Source organism: Dromiciops gliroides, chromosome 4 (assembly GCF_019393635.1).
Source record: "Dromiciops gliroides isolate mDroGli1 chromosome 4, mDroGli1.pri, whole genome shotgun sequence".
Taxonomy (NCBI): domain Eukaryota; kingdom Metazoa; phylum Chordata; class Mammalia; order Microbiotheria; family Microbiotheriidae; genus Dromiciops; species Dromiciops gliroides.
In genome coordinates this window covers 102290574-102308876 of record NC_057864.1, presented here as the reverse complement: position 1 = coordinate 102308876, position 18303 = coordinate 102290574, and the positions used below count along the sequence as shown (strand labels likewise).

Below are 18303 nucleotides of genomic sequence, written 5' to 3'. Positions count from 1 at the left end.
AGCTATGGCTAGACACCAAGAACACCAAATCACCATTCAGTTCTCTTGGGGATCCTCAATTTGTAGGATCTGAAAATTTGTTAAGGAATACAAGTGAGTTGTGCTGGGGTTTTAACATTGAGCCAAACCCTATTATCAATTTAGTTAGGAAGGATTCATGGAAAAGTGGCCATTCAGTTTCTGTGCCATCCATTAACCCTGTTAGCTGCAAAGCTGCCTATTATATCTGAGATTGCCCAAGGTCCCTTTTTCCTTCTCCTCAACCACAATCAAAAAACAGACTACAGCTCTGTTCACTTTTCCTTTTTGTCTGGGAGCACCACAAACATAACAGGTGGGTGGTTAAAAGAAAAGCATTTAGAAAGCAAGTGCAAAATAATTGTTCTTGTACCAGGGCTGAGCCCTACTTTCCCAGCAGCAAGTTTTAGTAACCTTAACACAGCCAAAGGCAACACCCCCTCCTACTGCATCTTCTGCTTGGGAGAAAAGAAAATCTACACGTTTGTGGAAAAGTACAACTTAGAAAGCAAACACAACAGGCTCCAGTGGAGCAGAAAAGCAAGCAAGGCGCTTTCTAAATACAGAGCCCAATTGTAAGCGTTCACTGTACCTTATTCCTCACTATCGTCATTTGCGCTGTCAAAAATAGAACCTTCTGTTCCTTGATCTATTCAGAATAAGCCACAGCAGGCACAGCTCTGCTTACAGAGGGCAGCTGGGTCAGTGAGGACGTAGGGGGAAGTAGAGAGCGCAGCCAGCAGGTTTTCTTAGGGATTATATTGCTTTAGCTTGTTATCATTCTTCCCAGCTATTTTGATGCCAAAAAAGCAGCAGGGAGGTCTGTGCTCTCAACAGAAAGAAGTTCAGTTCCTTTCACAACTAGGGGCTGGAGCTCAATCTAGGACAGCAGTGCCCTCTGCTGGCCAATGTCTCTGCACACCAACTAGTTCAGTGAGTCACAAACTTGAATGTAAAAGTTTCAGGAATAAAGAAAACCTTTACTTCCGACTAGATTGGATGGGCAGGTATGGAAGGGGCAAGAGACACAGAAGTCAACACAGTGAGGTGAGGGCTAGACAGACATCACCTGCTTCTATGAAGACATCTGTTGGAATCACAGGGTGATTTCATGTGCTATGTCTACAGCAAGGTTGTTTTTACCCTCCAAGCAGGTAGAGAAGGCTAGACTCTTTTTTCCTCCTTCATCTGGCCACAGAGCAAGGTTACACTGGAGTACAGAAAAGTAAGTGTCCAGTGTTAGGTTTGAATTAGGACACAAACAGTAACTAAGGATGGCAACAGAAGTACCTAAGAGTTAAGAGGTCTTGCTCTGACACTGGATTCTGTCTCATGTCTACCCACCTATGTGTAGTGTTCTGGAAAAGTTCCCAACTTTTGCCTCCAACATAATATGCTTTGGGTCTCCATTTCCTTTCCCCCATTCACCCCACTGGCTAACAAACCTGGTGATAAAAATCACATTAACATTAATGACCAGAAAATGAAATCATTTCTGACCATGTTACAGAGATACCTATGGGTCAAGCCTAATGCAGCCTCCATCTCTTCTTCACAAAGCTTTTAGATTTAGGGAAATAATGTCCAAGTTAGTAACAATGCCATGGGAATACTTGATTGTCAAGAGACTAGCTTCACTATATTGGCTTCAATGTTCCACTGTATGTTTGCAATATATTGCCCTTTGGTGGTTAAGGACACTGCCTCACTACATACACAAATCTCACCACTCCCACAAAATCTCTACCCTCTTTCTGCATCCCTCGAAAAGCAATACCTGGACAGCTACTGCTCTTCAGAAAGCTCTAAGGCCAGCACCGACAGCGCAGTCTCCAGGCTCTTACCAGGCATAATGGCACCACCACACGAAAAGTTCTTTCATGAACAAAAAACACAATGCAGAATATTTTTTAATAAAAACAATCCTTTGTACAGTCCATTTATTGCCATAATGCCATAAAAGACTGAAATAATATGGAAAAAGATGCACCAAAAACCAATCCAACAACACCAATTCCTGCGTATCCTCTAATTGACCACAGACTTCTAGTTAGAGACACTTTGTAGCAGAGTGATATTGTCTCCTTTTAGCATGATCCGACCTGCAACACAGATAAAAAAACCATTAGAAGCCATGAACCTTTACCACAAAACTGCCTTATACTTAATCAAAATTTCAAATCTATAGCAGGAGAGGCCCTGAAAATGCCCCCCCCGCCCAAGAAAAACCTAATTTCTCTTCCTCTCCCAAGACAAAACCCTTGTAACAAACATGCATAGTCAAGCAAAACAAATTCCCATAGTGGTAATGTGCAAAATCTATGCTTCATTCTGTAGCCAGAGACTATCACTTCTTTTACTAAAGTTTCTTATTTCTTCTTTATTTTTTAGCTTTCAATAATTTGGAAACATGATAGCACTCACATGAGCTAAAGGATTTTTAAGAAGTAATTTCAAATATGCGAGTAGATATTCCTTTATAAAAACAAATGGGGGCAGCTAGGTGGTGTCGTGGATAGAACACTGGCCTTGGAGTCAGGACCTGAGTTCAAATCCAGCATCAGACACCTGACAATTACCTCACCAAAAACAAACAACCCCCCAAAAAACCCAAATGCACCAGGTACTAACTGAATTGCTTGGTCCACTCCTAACTGCTTGAAAATTTTACATTTATAATATATAAAATTTAGTTTTAACTTAAATAAACTCAAGGATCCAAGGAAAACAAAGCAAGCAGTGAGAAGCATAGTTAAATCATCCTACTGCTTCTCAGAAACAATTCCTACACAACTGATGTATGCTGAAACCTAAAACATGAAATTCAAAGATGGGGGGGGGGGGAGGGCAATGAGGGTTAAGTGACTTGCCCAGAGTCACAAAGCTAGTATCAGGTGTCTGAGGCTGGATCTGAACTCAGGGCTGGTACTCTATCCACTGTGCCACCTAGCTACCCCTAAAGATTCATTTTTAGCAATGGACCATTTAATAAGAGATAAAATAGACATGAAACATTTGACAGGAGGGGAGGCCTGGATAATACTTAAAGGGGGATAACAACTCCGTGATTTAACTACACTTTATCAGTGGCTAAAATAAGATCATGAATCCTTATGGTTATTATTAAATGGGCTAAAGAATGGCTTAAAAAAGAAAAAAGGTACATTCTGCAGAATGGTCAAATCATCTGAAATTTAATAAGGCTGTGTATGATCTTACCAAGTTGTTTCCTTGACTTTGATTTAGAGTGAATCTCCTCTGCATCATCCAATACAAGATTCATATACTCATCGAAACCCTAGATAATAAAATTGTCATTTTAAAATTAATAGTTTTATTCAAATAAAACTTTTAAAATAATCTTCTTTAAGCAGAATTATACTCAAATCATCCCAGGTATATGAAACTATGTTATTTTGGGGGGGGAGGGTGGTGGTGGTGAGGCAATTGGGGTTAAGTGACTTGCCCAGGATCACACAGCTAATAAGTGTCAAGTGTCTAAGGTCAGATTTGAACTCAGGTCCTCCTGAATCCAGGACTGGATGCTTTATCCACTGTGCCACCTAGCTGCCCCAGAAACTATGTTATTTTTAAGACACCCAGTTACAACCCAACATAGTAACCCATCCCACCAATGGTTTTTAAAATGAAATAGGGAAGACCTAGAAACTTCAGTGACTGCTCTTCAGAAATCCAATCTAACTGTTACTCTTCCATATAAATTATCTTATGTTCTTTTCTCTAACTCAAGGATTCTTAACCTTTTTGTGTGTGTAATAGACCCTTTTTGGCAGTGTAACGATTGGAATGACGCCACCTGCTGGAGACTTACTGTAGAAGAGTTCCGCCCATGAAACGAAGGTCTTTGAGGGCAAGACCAGGAGTCTTTTCTTTGGCGTCAGAAGTGACGCGGACTAGTGGGAGGAGGAAGGAAGAGACTGGCGCTCGCTCTCGGGCGCTTTCCTTTGGACTCTGGTGGAGAGCAGAGCTAGAAATGTGCTCTCCCTTTAATAGATAGGAATCTAGGCCTTTCTCTCTCTCTTTACCAAATTCTTGTTTTCCTTAATAAATGCTTAAAAGCCTAACTCTTGCTAAAGTTTATAATTTATTGGCGACCACTCATTAGATATTTTAGACAGTTTAGCTAGAATTTTAGCCCTTAACAGCAGTCTGGTGAAGTCCATGGAATGCTTCTCAGAATTAATTTAGAAATTTTTCAGAAGTCTTTAAATATTTAAAATAAATAGGCTTGCAAAATCAGTTATATCAAAATAGCTATTTCTTAAAGCTTATGGATCCCAGGTTAAGAATACTTGTTCCCAACTAGTGTTTCCCAGTCTTTTTCAGACCTGCAAGTCTTCAGGATCCACCAGGAACACATTTTATCCCCTAACTTATCCATAATCTTCCCACCTCTAAAAGAATCTAGTGTGTATACATATACCAGTTACCCTACAGTCTTTCGCTACTCTCATCAAAGACTGGCAAACAGAAGTGGGGTTATTCAGGACATCAGAAAACCTCAAGGGTATATTTGTGGCACAGGAAAGAGTGTGTAACAGTAGAAAAACACCATTAAAAATATTATCACTTCTTTAAGGATGATCCATGGTCCACATTCATCAGGAGGCTTTCCTTATTAACTTTATCCAGTTCTGATCACTTAGTATTATTTCCATATCTCGTACTTAAATATTTTTTCTCCCCATATTTCTTCTGTACTCATTCTTCCCTACTAACTCCATATTTATATGCTCAAGGAAATCAAGGATGATGACATTTTCTTTCTTGTACACTCTATTCCCCATTCCACACCTCCCAAAAAAGCTAGGACAGTGCTATATAGACAGCTTGTCCTCAGCTTATGAACTTAAACACACCTCTCTCAAAGACACTTCCCTATGGTCTGACTTCTGATTCTTCTCAAGTCTTTTCCCATTATACACTGCTGAAAAAAGAGCATAAATCTCAGATACTTACAATTATGCAGCCCTCTATTCGCATATTTACTTGCTCATATAGCCACACTTGGATTCGGGACCGCTGCAATAAAGAGACAAATTTTTTAAAAACAGGAAAAGACACCAAAACCCATCACTACCATTTACACGTCTAGACTTGTGAAATATATGTAAGTGCATATGTATCCACACACATATATACATGCAAATGTGATTCACTGAAATATAACTTCCCCAAAGTAATTTTGTAAAATTATAAAAAAATAAATAAATAATTTAGTTGATACCAAGATGTAAGGCTAAAATTATTTCCAAAGAAATTTTCCATTTGACAAACACAATGTTGGGATTATATATGCTATTATAATTTCCTATGATCTTGGATCTTTGAGTCACAGCATTTTTTCATAATGCTTATAACATTTTAGGTATGGCATAACCTATTGTTCTGCCTTGTAAAGTATAAACAGTTATCTCAGAATTCTCTGGTATCTTGGAAAAACTCAGGTACCACACCACAGGGCATCATCAGGCCTATTGAGCAAAGAGACCAACAGCCTGAAACAAGTAAGTTTTCCCCAACACTATTAAAAAAAAAAAAGACAATAAAGGACTTACAACCTCAGACCAATGATCTTAGTTCAGTTACATCAAAGGGCTTAATAAAACTTTCCGAATCAATACAAAGTTTTATTGTTTATTGTGAGGAAACAAATCCAATAAAGCCATTAAATAGGGAAGTTCTTAATATGGGGTGTGTATGAATATTTTGATAAATTTCTTTCAATATGTCTGGTTTCCTCTGCAATCCTATTTTATGCATTCAACACTAGAATCTGGACCAGATGTGTCACCTGACACAAAAGTATTATGATTCTTGTTTATTGCTGTTCAGTCATTTTAATTGTGCCTGATTCTTTGTGACCCCATTTGGAATTGTGAGAAATCTTAGCTAATCTCTCCCCCACACTGGGTCAGGTCAGGCGACCACAAATTATATTTTAAACATCACAGAATTGTCTTCACAAAGATACTGAAGAGGTTTGCCATTTCCTTCTTCAACTCATTTTAAGGATGAGAAAACTGAGGCAAACAGGGTGAAGTGACTTGCCCAGGGCCAGACATCATGATGCTAAGTGTCTGAGGCTAGATTCCAGCTCATAAAGACCAGTCTTCCTGATTCTAAGTCCAGTATTCTATTTACCGCACCACCTATTTTGAAATAAAAATTTTCATCCTACTATTTTTTCCTTGCTTAGTTTTTTTTTAAAGGCATTTTGTCAATCGACACAGCTTGCTCTTTCAAAGAGTTCTTAAATTCCACTTCTCTTAGTGTTAAAACCAGTTAAAACAGTACAAAGTCGGGACACAGCAAAAGAGTAATGGGGTCATTAAAATGGGTGTCCTGCTTATTAGCTGAAACGGTTTTGTTCTAAAAAATAAGAAATAAGAAATTTTTTTGAAAAATAAAATAAAAGGTTTTGTTCTAAATATAAACTGAAAATAGTTTTACTAATGGTTAAAATGTTAAAGTTCGCAATCACGGCGTTATTTGAGGGTATACATTTGTAGTATGATTTGGATAGAAGAGTGAGTTTTCTATTCAAAATCGTTTACCTTTTGCACAGGGCAGTGGAAGCCTGAACTGAGGGTGGAATCCTCACCCCGATGGCACGATGACCACAGCACGGGATCCCTGTCCACGTTCCCTCCCTACCCCGCCTCTCCACCTGCCACCATGACCCACTGTGCTTACAAAGGAGCAAGGAGGCTTCGGTTCTTCTATCCCAGACAGTACAGCTTAGACTTGCTCCAAAGATGTATAAAGACCTGGTGTCGGCCCCTTCCTCTCTCCCTACTTAGCTTTATGTTTATGACATTTTTAATCATAAAAGTATTTTACTTTTTTCCAGTTACAGCTAAAGATAGTTTTGAACATACATTTTCATAAGATTTCTAGTTCCAAATTTTTCTCCCACGCTCCCTCCCTTCCCTCTCCCCTCCCCAAGACAGAAAACAATCGGATGTTATAGATGTTACGTTTAGGACTTTAGAGAAGCAGCCCCGCAAAGTCCGAAGGCAAGTTAGTGACCAAAATAGCCAGGCCCATCCACCCAGAGTCTCATTTCTTGGTCCCGTTAGGAAAGGAAACAAGCCGCTAAAGGACAAATGAAAGAAAGCGTCCAGGTGTTTCACTTACGTTTTGGAGATACCTGAAGATGAGGTTCTGTCCAGAATTCGTTAAGGGAAAACCTACTGAACCAACATTGCTTCGGCAAAGCCCCGGTGGCTTCTCTGGGAGGGGTCAGTAAGCGCACCACGGGCCCCTGGGCTCTCCCAAGGCTCGGCCAGGTGGGCGCGAGCGCAAGACGACCCATGCCCGCCCTCCACGCCCACGTTCTCCCCAGCCTCCCACCTGCACCCCGCCCACCCCCCACTCTCCACGGATCCCCGGCTCCCAGCCCAAGCAGGTGGCTCCTCACACCTGGCCGAGGTGCCTCATTGGAAGAGCCAGGGCCGGGGGGGAGGCTCCTCGCGTTCCCCGCCCCCGTGCCGGGCTCTCCGGCCTCCACCCTTCAGCTGCCCCGACCCCAACTCCAGCAGAGGATACGATGGGTTGCACCATCACCTTCTGCACCTTCTGGCCCTGGCCGCGGTACGCCATGGCGGGAACGTACAATGAGACCGCTAGCCGCACCGCGCCTCGGGGAAATCACGAACGGAACCGGAAATGTTGCCGCGCTGCACGCCGGGAGCCTCCTCTCCGCACCCATGATTTCCGCCTCCGCCTTCTCCTGGAGGAACGACTGCTCTAGGCCCTCGCTCAACTTCCCTTCCACATTTCAGGAAGCGGAAAGGGGAAGGGTAGGGGAAGGAGGAGGAGCCAAAGCGCCAAAGCGTCCTCACTGTGCCAACAGCGCCCCCTGCGGGTAAGGAGGAGAAAACAAGGCTCGGGCCCCTTCTCAACTCCCACTAGAAAGGCCTCGCCCCCCCCCTTCTCTAGTTTAACCTATCAGAACACTAGCCTGGCAGTCTAGCCTATCATGGGGCAAGGAAAGCAATTACCCTCCCCTTCTCATGCTTCATCCTAAAAATTGGGTAATCGATTGGTCGGCTCCTTTGCCAGTAGGTTACCCAGAGAGAATATTAATTTAAATTTATCTTGCCAGATTTACAATCAATTACTTAAGTACATGTGAGCGAGGTAAAAAGCAAGTGCCCATCTTGCAACTAAAGCTCAGATAGGTCAATCAATAAACATTTATTAAGCCCCGACTAAGGATCGGCCCAGGATCGCACAGCTTTTTAAATGTCAAGAACAGGGTTCAATTTCGGGTTGCCCTCACGCTTTCCAGTACACAATGATGCCTCTACACAAGACAGGAGAGGAGAAAAGGAGAACCCCAAGTTTTACCTCCATAAGAAACACATAGCCAAGTAGCAAAACAAAAACCAAACCAAACAAACAACCAAAAAAAAAAAAACCCGCTGGGTTTTTGAGCACAATAATTATTGGAGAATTGCAATATTTGTTTCTCAATCTCTATGAGGTTGGCCAATAAGATGTTTAGGATTTAAATTATATCAGATGCAGTAGGACTGTTGGGTCCCAATTGAAAACTATTCTATGAAGTTGTAATTGGTGAAATGGAGAGACCTTGTCTGATTTTGGAAGTGAAAGCAGAAGAGAGCAAGAAACAATTAAAACTACATAGAAGAGACAAAATAAAATGCTTGGGAGTCTACCTGCTAAGACAAATCAAGGAACTTTAAGAACACAATTACAAAATACTTTTCACACCAAAAAAGACAGATCTAAACAACTGAAGGAATATTAATTGCTCAAGGGTAGGCAGAGCCAACATAATAAAAATGACAATTCTACCTAAATTAATTTACTTATTCCATGACATACCAATCAAACCACCAAATAATTATCTTGTAGATTTAGAAAAAATAATTCATCTGGAAGAACAAAAGGTTAAGAATATCAAGGGAATTGATGTGGGATGGAATTTGAGGTCAAATTGATCTTGAGTCATCCCAAAAGAATTACAAGACTCAGTGACTCAGTTTCCCAAGTTTTATTGCAATGTTGTGAGTGATCACAGGGAGAGAACCAGAATAGTGGAAAGGTATCTCTCGAATAGTGAAAGAAAAGACAGTTATATTTATAGTACAGATAAATTGATTATCAGTCTCATTATAAGAATCTCCACCTTTGGGAGATACAGGGGAGGGCTTATCCTAATTTGGAGTTCCTGGGGTCCTAAGCCAACCCCTGAGGCCTGTACCTTTTTCAGTGGAAGTGTGTTTTTGGGGTTTATACATCATAAAGTGAATCTGGGGTCAAATTTGGCCTTTTCTGCACATGTCTCTTTCTGATTCCCATGGCTAGTTTCAAAATATCTCCATTTTTCATTAGAATTTCTATGCCTGGGGCAGCTAGGTGGTGCAGTGATTAAAGCACCTCCCCTGGATTCAGGAGGACCTGAGTTCAAATCCAGCCTCAGACATGACACTTACTAGCTGTGTGACCCTGGGCAAGTCACTTAACCCTCATTGCCCTGACCTCCCCCGTCAAAAAACCACCAATACCCTTGTCATTTTGTCTAAGGTCATCATGGCTTCTCTCCCTCTGTTCCTGTTATGGGTACTGATCACTGTGGGTACGATAACTTAGCATAAGTTATCCATTAATTGGGGTCTAATTCCCTTTTAGAGCTAATTTCTGAATTAGAGCTTGGATCTTAGGTTTTTCTATTAACCCCTTTTTGCCTTCTATATCAAACCTAGCATCCTGACTTGTAAGTTATCCATTAACTGGGGTCTGAATCCCTTTTAGAGCTAATATTTGAATTAGAGCTTGGGTCTTAGGTTTTTCTGTTAGCACCTTTTTGCCTCCTACATCAGGAATCAATAGGGGAAAAATGTGAAGAAAGGCAGCCTAGTAGTTCTAGATTTAAAAATTATATTACAAACCTAATCTATTCCACTAGATCAGTCTGATACTGACTAAGAAATAGAGTGGTGAATCAGGAATAGGTTAGGTATACAATATATAGTAGTAAATGGTGATACTAATCTAGTGTTTAATAAACTCAAAGAGCCAAGCTTTGGGGACAAGAACTCACTATATGACAAAAACTGATGGGAAAGCTGGAAAGCAAATTGGCAAAAAATAAAACATGGACCAACATTTCACACTGCATACTAACATAAATTCAAAATAGAAACATTATTTAAACATAAAATGTGATCTCATAAGCAAATTAGGGGAGCATAGGGGAAGACTTTATCATCAAACAAGAACTATCACAGGAAATATAGTGAATAATTTTGATTACATGAAATTAAAATGTTTTTGAACAAAGTCAATGCATCTAAAATTAGAAAGAAAGCAGGAAACTAGGAAAGAATTTTTACAGCAAGTTTCTCTGATAAAGGTCTCATTTCTCAAATAGATAGAGAACTGAGGCAAATTTGTAAAAAAATAAGAGAGTCATTCCTCAACTGAGAATGATCAAAGGTTATAAAGAGGCACTTTTCAGAAGAAGAAATCAAAGCTTTTTATAGTCATGTGGAAAAACTGCTCTAAATCATTATTAAAACAACTCTGAGGAACCTCAGATTAGCTAACATGAAGAGAAAAGGAAAGGAAGATGGCAAATGCTGGAGGGGATTTGGAAAAGTAAGGATACTAATGCACTGTTGGTGGAGTTGTGAACTGGTCCAACCATTCTGGAGAAAGATTTGGAACTATGCCCAAAGGGATATAAAACTATGCATACCTCTGAATCCAGCAATACCACTACTAGGTCTGTATCCTAAAGAGATCTAAGAAAAGGGAAAAGGACCTATATATACAAAAATATTTATAGCAGCTCCTTTTGTGATAGCAATATGATTAATATGGAAATATCTCTTGCATGATTTCAAATGTCTAATTGATATATTACTTGCCTTCTCAATGAATGGGGGAGGGGCTGAAGAGGGAGAAGATCTGGAATTTTAGGGGGCAGCTAGGTGGCACAGTGGATAGATAAGGCACCAGCCCTGGATTCAGGAGGACCCGAGTTCAAATCTAGCCTCACACACTTGACACCCACTAGCTCTGTGACCCTGGGCAAGTCACTTAATCCTCATTGCCCCACCAAAAAAAAAAAAATCTAAAAAGAAAGGAATTTTTTAAAAGATAATGTAAAAAATAATAATGAAAAAATTAAACTACATAGGTATACAGCATAATAGCCAATTAATATGGATGTATGTCTTTCAAGGGAGTCTAAATTGATTAGCCACTGCCAGGATTACTTTGGATTGGTCTCTCAAGTAAGAATCAAAGTCTTCTGATATTAACCTATAAGAGTCTATCAATGATGTGGGAATAAACTTCCAATATACAATGAGCTCTAACATGAGGGAAATTATGAATTGTAGATATAGCTCAATTATGATTATAGCTGTGTATATCCACATTTACATATATGTGTATATATTTGTGTGTACACACACATATACGTGCATATATAAGTATGTCTGTATATTAAAAAAATTTTTTTTAGTGAGGCAATTGGGGTTAAGTGACTTGCCCAGGGACACACAGCTAGTAAGTGTTAAGTGTCTGAGGCCGGATTTGAACTCAGGTACTCCTGACTCCAGGGCCAGTGCTCTATCCACTGTGCCACCTAGCTGCCCCTGTATATGTATTGTTAACCTGGAAATTAAGGAAACAATGAATATAGGAGAAATAAGGTCTTTAATCGGGGCAGAGGAACTATAGCTCCTGGTATCCAAAGCTCTGAAGCTAGGAATACCCAAAGATGGGAACTAAGGACAGGGGTTTTTATGGGGTAACAGAACAGAAGGGAACCAATGTAACAATGTAAATGAACCTTTCACAAAAGAAACAATAGAACTCCTCCTGAGTTAAGTATAGACTCTAATAACTCTAAATAGAAACTACTTAATGTAGGTGGACCTTTTACATAATAACATAAAGTCCAGGGAGCAAGGCAGGGATCATTTTGTTTGAGGTAAGGTCCATAAGTCCATCAAGAGTCTGGATTTGACAACCAGGCAATTCATTTGTCTGGGAAGGGGTGGGTGGGGATCAGTCAGTTCTCAGTAAATTTGTAGTTATCAGTATGTATGTATGTGTATAAACATACGCACATATAATTCCTCCCTCCCAGCAAGCAATATAAATTCATTTGCATTACCCAGATGTATGGCCCTTTAAGAAGGAAACATTTTTATACATAAGGCTCATAAAAACCACACTCCAGACACTATGAAATTAATTACAATACTCATACCAAGAGGGTGTGCATACATAAACACATTCCCTTGGTTGTATTTTGCTTTTTGTTTGTTTGTTTTTGTTTGGTTTGGTTTTGGTTTTTGGTTGGGCAATGAGGGTTAAGTGACTTGCCCATGGTCACACAGCTAGTAAGTGTTAAGTGTCTGAGGCCAGATTTGAACTCAGGTACTCCTGACTCCAGGGCTGGTGCTCTATCCACTGCACCACCTAGCTGCCCGAGTTGTATTTTGCTTTGCTTAATAAAAATATTCCAGAAAAGTTGCATAACCCGAATTTTAAATTTTGTTTTAAATTTAATTTTTTTCCCTCAGATTAATAAATTCTACTCAAAACGAACACATCCATATATATGTATATATACATACATATATACACACACACACATATATATGGATTATATATGAAACTGAATCTCTATTCCATACCTCTTGCTTTAAAAAATAAAAAAAACTATAATAAATTGGGCAGGGCAATGAGGGTTAAGTGACTTACCTAGGGTCACACAGCTGGTGTCAAGTGTTTGAGGCTGGATTTGAACTCTGGTCCTCCTGACTTCAGGGCTGGTGCTTTATCCACTGCGCACCTAGCTGCCCCCAATATGTTACTTTTAAAACTTATTTGTGCTTCCTTCCAAACTTCCTTCAGTTCCTTCTGTTAATCTTTGAAATAATTTCAAAGACTACTCCTTTTTCTTTTATTCTTTTTTGGTATTACTACTGCAACCCCCTTTGCCCTGCCTCTTTTTCACCTTCCTCCCACTTAAACACTGGAAAAATAAATCCTTGTAACAAATAAAGATGATCAAACAAAAATAAATCCATACAGTGGTAATTTCTAAAGATGTATGTTTCTTTCTAGGCCTGGGATCCATCACCTCCCTAGAAGGAAGTAAGTAACATGCTTCATCTTAGGTCCTCTAGACCAGGGTTTCTTAAATTTTTTCCAGTCATGACCCCTTTTCACCCAAGAAATTTTTACATGACCCCAGGTATGTAGGTATATAAACTAGTGTGAGGAAAAAAATCCATCCTCTTCTCAATAATTCTCAGGAACTCAGCAGCGAGGTGACAAAGGCTTTATTTTCTTCTCATGAGAAGGAGGCAACCTAGTGTGCAGCTAGTGGGTGCCCCGAAATGGGGCTCGCATGCCCTGTTTTATACCCTAGTCCCTAACGCGAATGGACCTTTCCCTTTTTCATCACTGGTCGGGGTTACAATCTACGTGCAAAAAACTAGCTAATTGGAATGCAGTATTTCCTCCCACCTTCCTTGTATGGGCATAACTCAGGAGTGGACCTTATACTTCCTTATATGGACAGAACTCTGGAGAGGACCTAATTGAGACCAGGGCTCCTTGAACCATGTGACCTTGCTAACCTGAGGGGGAGGAGGGGATCTGAGACCTTTGTCCTACAAACAGGTCAGGGGAGTATGACTGACTGTTATATCCACATTGAGAGGAGACAATTACCTATTTCTCACAACTAGGTATACATAATCTTTGTTGCCATTTTTTTGCAACACCCCCCCCCCCATATTCAGTTATATAACGGTACAAAAATTTCTTAGACAAAAAAGGGGTGGTGAGTGGAAAAAGTTTAAGAAGCCCTGCTCTAGATGTATAACTGGTGATTGCTTAAATCAGAGTTCTTAAGTCTTGCAAAGTTGTTTTACATGACAATGTTGCCTGTTTTACAATTTGTTCTCCTGGTTTTCCTTACATCACTACATGAGTTCCATACTTCCAGGTTTCTTTGAAATGGTCTTTCCTTATTTCTTGTGGAGCAAAAATTTTCTGTTACATTCATATGCCACAGTTGTTTAAAAATTCCACAACTGATATTTTGTCTTTTAATTGCCCCCTTCTGAATCAAAATATTTATTTTGCTTGAAATTACTCTTTCATCAGAGGTAGCTGGTGACTCAGTGGATAGAGCACTGGGCTAAGAGTAAGGAAGACTTGAGTTCAAATTCAGCCTCAGACACTTCCTACCTGTGTGGCCCTGGGCAAGTCACCTAATCCTGTTTGCTTCAATTTCCTCATCTGTAAAATGAGCTGGAGAAGGAAGTGGCAAACCACTCTAATATCTTTGCCAAGAAAACCCCAAATTGGGTCATGAAGAGTCAGACATGACTGAACAATAATTATCTCTTTCTTCTTAAACCCCCACATGAGGTCACAAAGAATCAGACATAACTGAACAACAAAAATTCTTTGACCATAATTATCTTATTACCACTTACTTCCCTGTTCTGTTTATGTATTTCTGCATCAAACTGTTCAAATGTTCTTAGATAACAATAAGGCTCATTTGATACTTGCTCCCCTCCTAGTACACCTCTCAAATACCTCTATTATGTGAAATAGTTGAGTTGCACCTCCTTTTTTATACTAATATATTCCTCTTACCCTCTTAAAAATCTCAGCACAGAACCCATCCCTTCATCAGCATCCCTTCCAATTGCTCAAATAAATTTTTCTTTAGCTTTCTCTTGACTCATGTTTGAAATTTGGAATTCCTACTCATCTTTGGTATTTTCGTTTGGAATGTTTAAAAGTCCTTTATATCATTAAAGATCCAATCCCCCCACCCCCCAGGATTGTATTTACTTTTATAGAATAAGTTACTCTCCCCCCCCTCCCCCCCCGCGGGGCAATGGGGGGTCAAGTGACTTGCCCAGGGTCACACAGCTAGTAAGTGTCAAGTGTCTGAGGCCGGATCTTTTTTTGCTTTTTGGATTACTGTATTATAAGATCTCTTGTTTAAAGGAGAAATTGCCGTGTCTTTTATGATCTTGCTCTGGTTCCTTTCTGACTGCTTGAAATATTTTTTCCTTTAATGCAGAAGCACTGGATTTTGGTTATAACATTACCAGAACTTTTTCTTTTAGTTTCAGGAAGCAATAAGCAGATTCTTTCTATTTTCACTTTGTCCTTTGGTTCATTTATGATTTTAAAAAGTGTCTGGCTTTTTTTTAAACATGATTTTAAGGAAGTCAAATGATTCTAAAATGATCTCTCCTCTATTTTCTAGGTAATTTTTTTTTTTTTTTAGTGAGGCAATTGGGGTTAAGTGACTTGCCCAGGGTCACACAGCTAGTAAGTGTTAAGTGTCTGAGGCTGGATTTGAACTCAGGTCCTCCTGACTCCAGGGCCGGTGCTCTATCCACTGCACCACCTAGCTGCCCTAGGTAATTTTTTTTGTGAGGCAATTGGGGTTAAGTGACTTGCCCAGGGTCACACAGCTAGTTAAGTATTAAGTGTCTGAGGCCAGATTTGAACTCAGGTACTCCTGACTCCAGGGCCGGTGCTCTATCCACTGCGCCATCTAGTTGCCCAGGTAATTTTTTTTAAAGCAGATACCTTCTATTTTTTCAATCTTTTAATTTTGTTCTATTTCTTGCTGTCTTGTGGAGTCCTTCGATTCTGTTTAGTCTATTCTACTGGTTCAAGAAAGTTAAGGTTTGACATGTTATAGGCTATTTATTTTCCTTCAAATTCTTTCCTCCAAAACTTTTATTTTTTTAAACTCTCGCTTCATTTCTTCTAGGAATTCATATAGTTCTTGTGAAAATCCATTTATTTCTCTGCTTATAATTCTCATGAAGCTACTCTTTAGTGTTGAAATTTGGGGTGTATCTGGATCTACAAAAATTCTTTATAGTGACTGATATTTTTCGTTTATTCAATCTCCAGCCTGAGTTCTTGAACTGGGGCATGTTCCAGGGCCAGGTTGCCCACTGTTGGTTGTACTTTTGGTTGGGCTAGTCAGCCTTGATTGGTTTTGAAGTTGTTGGGGCTGACCTCCATCTTCCTGGAATGTGAGCACAGGTAGGTTTCAGGCACTGCTGGATTTTGGGATGCTCAGAGCACTGGATCTTCAAGGGCCTTCTATAGCATCTCAGGATAGAGTGCTAAGGACCTCAGAGCCCCTGGTTTGAGGTATTCCAGTCTTAGACCCAGAGTGGTCACTGCCATACTGATACAATAGCTATCTTCATCAGACTGCATCTTTGTTAAATAACTTTTAATGCATAAGGAAAACTTTTTTAAAAAGAATCCTATATATACATGTATTTTTTAAAAATTTGTTTTGGCAGGGCAATGAGGGCTAAGTGACTTGCCCAGGGTCACACAACTAGTAAGTGTTAAGTGTCTGAGGCCAGACTTGAACTCAGGTCCTCCTGAATCCAGGGCCAGTGCTCTATTCACTGCACTACTTAGCTGTCCTATACTTCTTTAAAGCAAATAATTGCCCCCCCCCCACTTAGTTTTGTAAATCCTGATTTTGTTATACTATCTTTAAAATGAGGTACTATATGTGATATGTATATGTATATATGTATACATACACACATATATCTCTATACAAACATAAATAGTATATGTATACTATAGATATATAGTCAAGGTAAAGCACAAAGGGAGCTTAGAATTTAAAGTAGTGAAGCAAAACCCAATAAATTCATATTAAAAGTTCTGCCTAAGTTCTCTTGCAGAGAATAAGCTTTCCTTTGCCTTCAATTTAAATTCATTCAACATCCTATCTACTACAGTACAATAGTAGTACAGTCCTCACACAGGATCTCCTCTTCAAAGGCTTTACATTCTAATGGAGGTAAGACATATGGACATAACAATAGATAAAATTAGATGTGGTTACAAATTTCAATTGTGCAAAAGGAATTGAGAATCAGGCATTTGAGAAATATCAGTGTGGACTAGTCCTTTACATGCTACCTTTTCTCTTACCTGCTACATGTGAACCTATCATATGGCTCTGTCGTTAGCTTGTGCTTTTTAGGGGTCCAGATCTGTGATTTTATTCATGTAAGGAAATGCCAGTAAAGACACTCCCTCTCCACTAAAGTAGATCAGCAGTTGTTCTACAACTTATGTCAGAGCTGCTTGAGCATATTGAAAGACTGATTTGGCCAGAATCATAAAACCAGTACATCAGGAGGGACTTATATGTTGCCTCACTAGTTTTGTGCTATTGCAAAATTTTAAAGCTCATTTGGATCTTAAAGATCTTACAGTCGTTCATTCAACAAATAGACAAAACACCTACTATGTACAAGTCACTGTGTTAGGTGCTGTAGTAGATATAAAAATGATATAGCACAATCTTTCTTCTCAAGCTTATGGCAACTTTAAAGTGAGGGGGTTGAACTAAATGAACTCTAAGGTGTCTGACAGCTCTCTATATTAGAGAAAATAAGTACATATAACTATAATAAAAAGCAGTATGTAAGAAATGCTATAATTGAGGGAAAAACAAAGTAATGAAGCAGTTGAAAGGTTACTTTAGGCTAAAGGTATTGGGAAGACCTGAAATAGCATTTGAACCAGGACTCTAAAATTGGCTAGGATTTTGATATATAGAGATGGGGCAGATTTTCTGAGAAGTTAACAGGTGTTAGCCTAATCATTGAAAATATAATTCTTACTAGACATAGGATCTAGGCATCATTCAACCTGCTTCAGTTTCCTCATTGGTAAAATGGGGCTAACAGCTAGTATCTCCCAAGGTTGTTGGGAAGATAAAATGAGATATTTGCAAAGTGTTTTGCACATCTTAAAGAACTATATAAATGCCAGCTAACTATTAAGGAACTAGAGTTCATCTTTTTGTACAACAAATAATCTCTTCCTTATTTAGCTGCTTTTAAAGTTATGCTTTCTAAAGGTGCAGCACACCGACATTCATCCTAATGGCCATTCCTAACATATTATAATGGAAAAGCAGATGACATGCATATTATAATGATCAAGTCCCTTAAGTAATGCAGCTAAATTATAGCCATATTTGGACATTTAGTCATTTGCTTACGTGAAATCATTAAAAGATATTAGAGAACAAAATCAGGAAGTGAAAAATCAAGGTATTTAGAGTTATATAAAGAGAACAATAATTTGACTGGGGCATCTACCATATCAGATGCACTGATGTGATGTTAACCGGCTACATACAAGTCACACTGCCAAGAATTTCCTACA

The 18303-nt window shown here is 39.4% G+C and overlaps 1 protein-coding gene across 1 annotated transcript; it reads right to left on the bottom strand.

The window, feature by feature from the left end:
• Nucleotides 1-1913: 1913 nt before the first annotated feature.
• On the bottom strand, nt 1914-7750 carry SNRPE (small nuclear ribonucleoprotein polypeptide E). The gene is made up of 5 exons (XM_044004799.1): nt 7591-7750; nt 7180-7206; nt 4999-5061; nt 3238-3316; nt 1914-2120 (listed from the first exon to the last, which is right to left on the bottom strand). The coding sequence occupies exons 1-5, from the start codon at nt 7642-7644 to the stop codon at nt 2065-2067; spliced, it is 279 nt and encodes a 92-aa protein (XP_043860734.1). The 5' UTR covers nt 7645-7750; the 3' UTR covers nt 1914-2064.
• Between the last annotated feature and the right edge of the window lie 10553 nt (nt 7751-18303).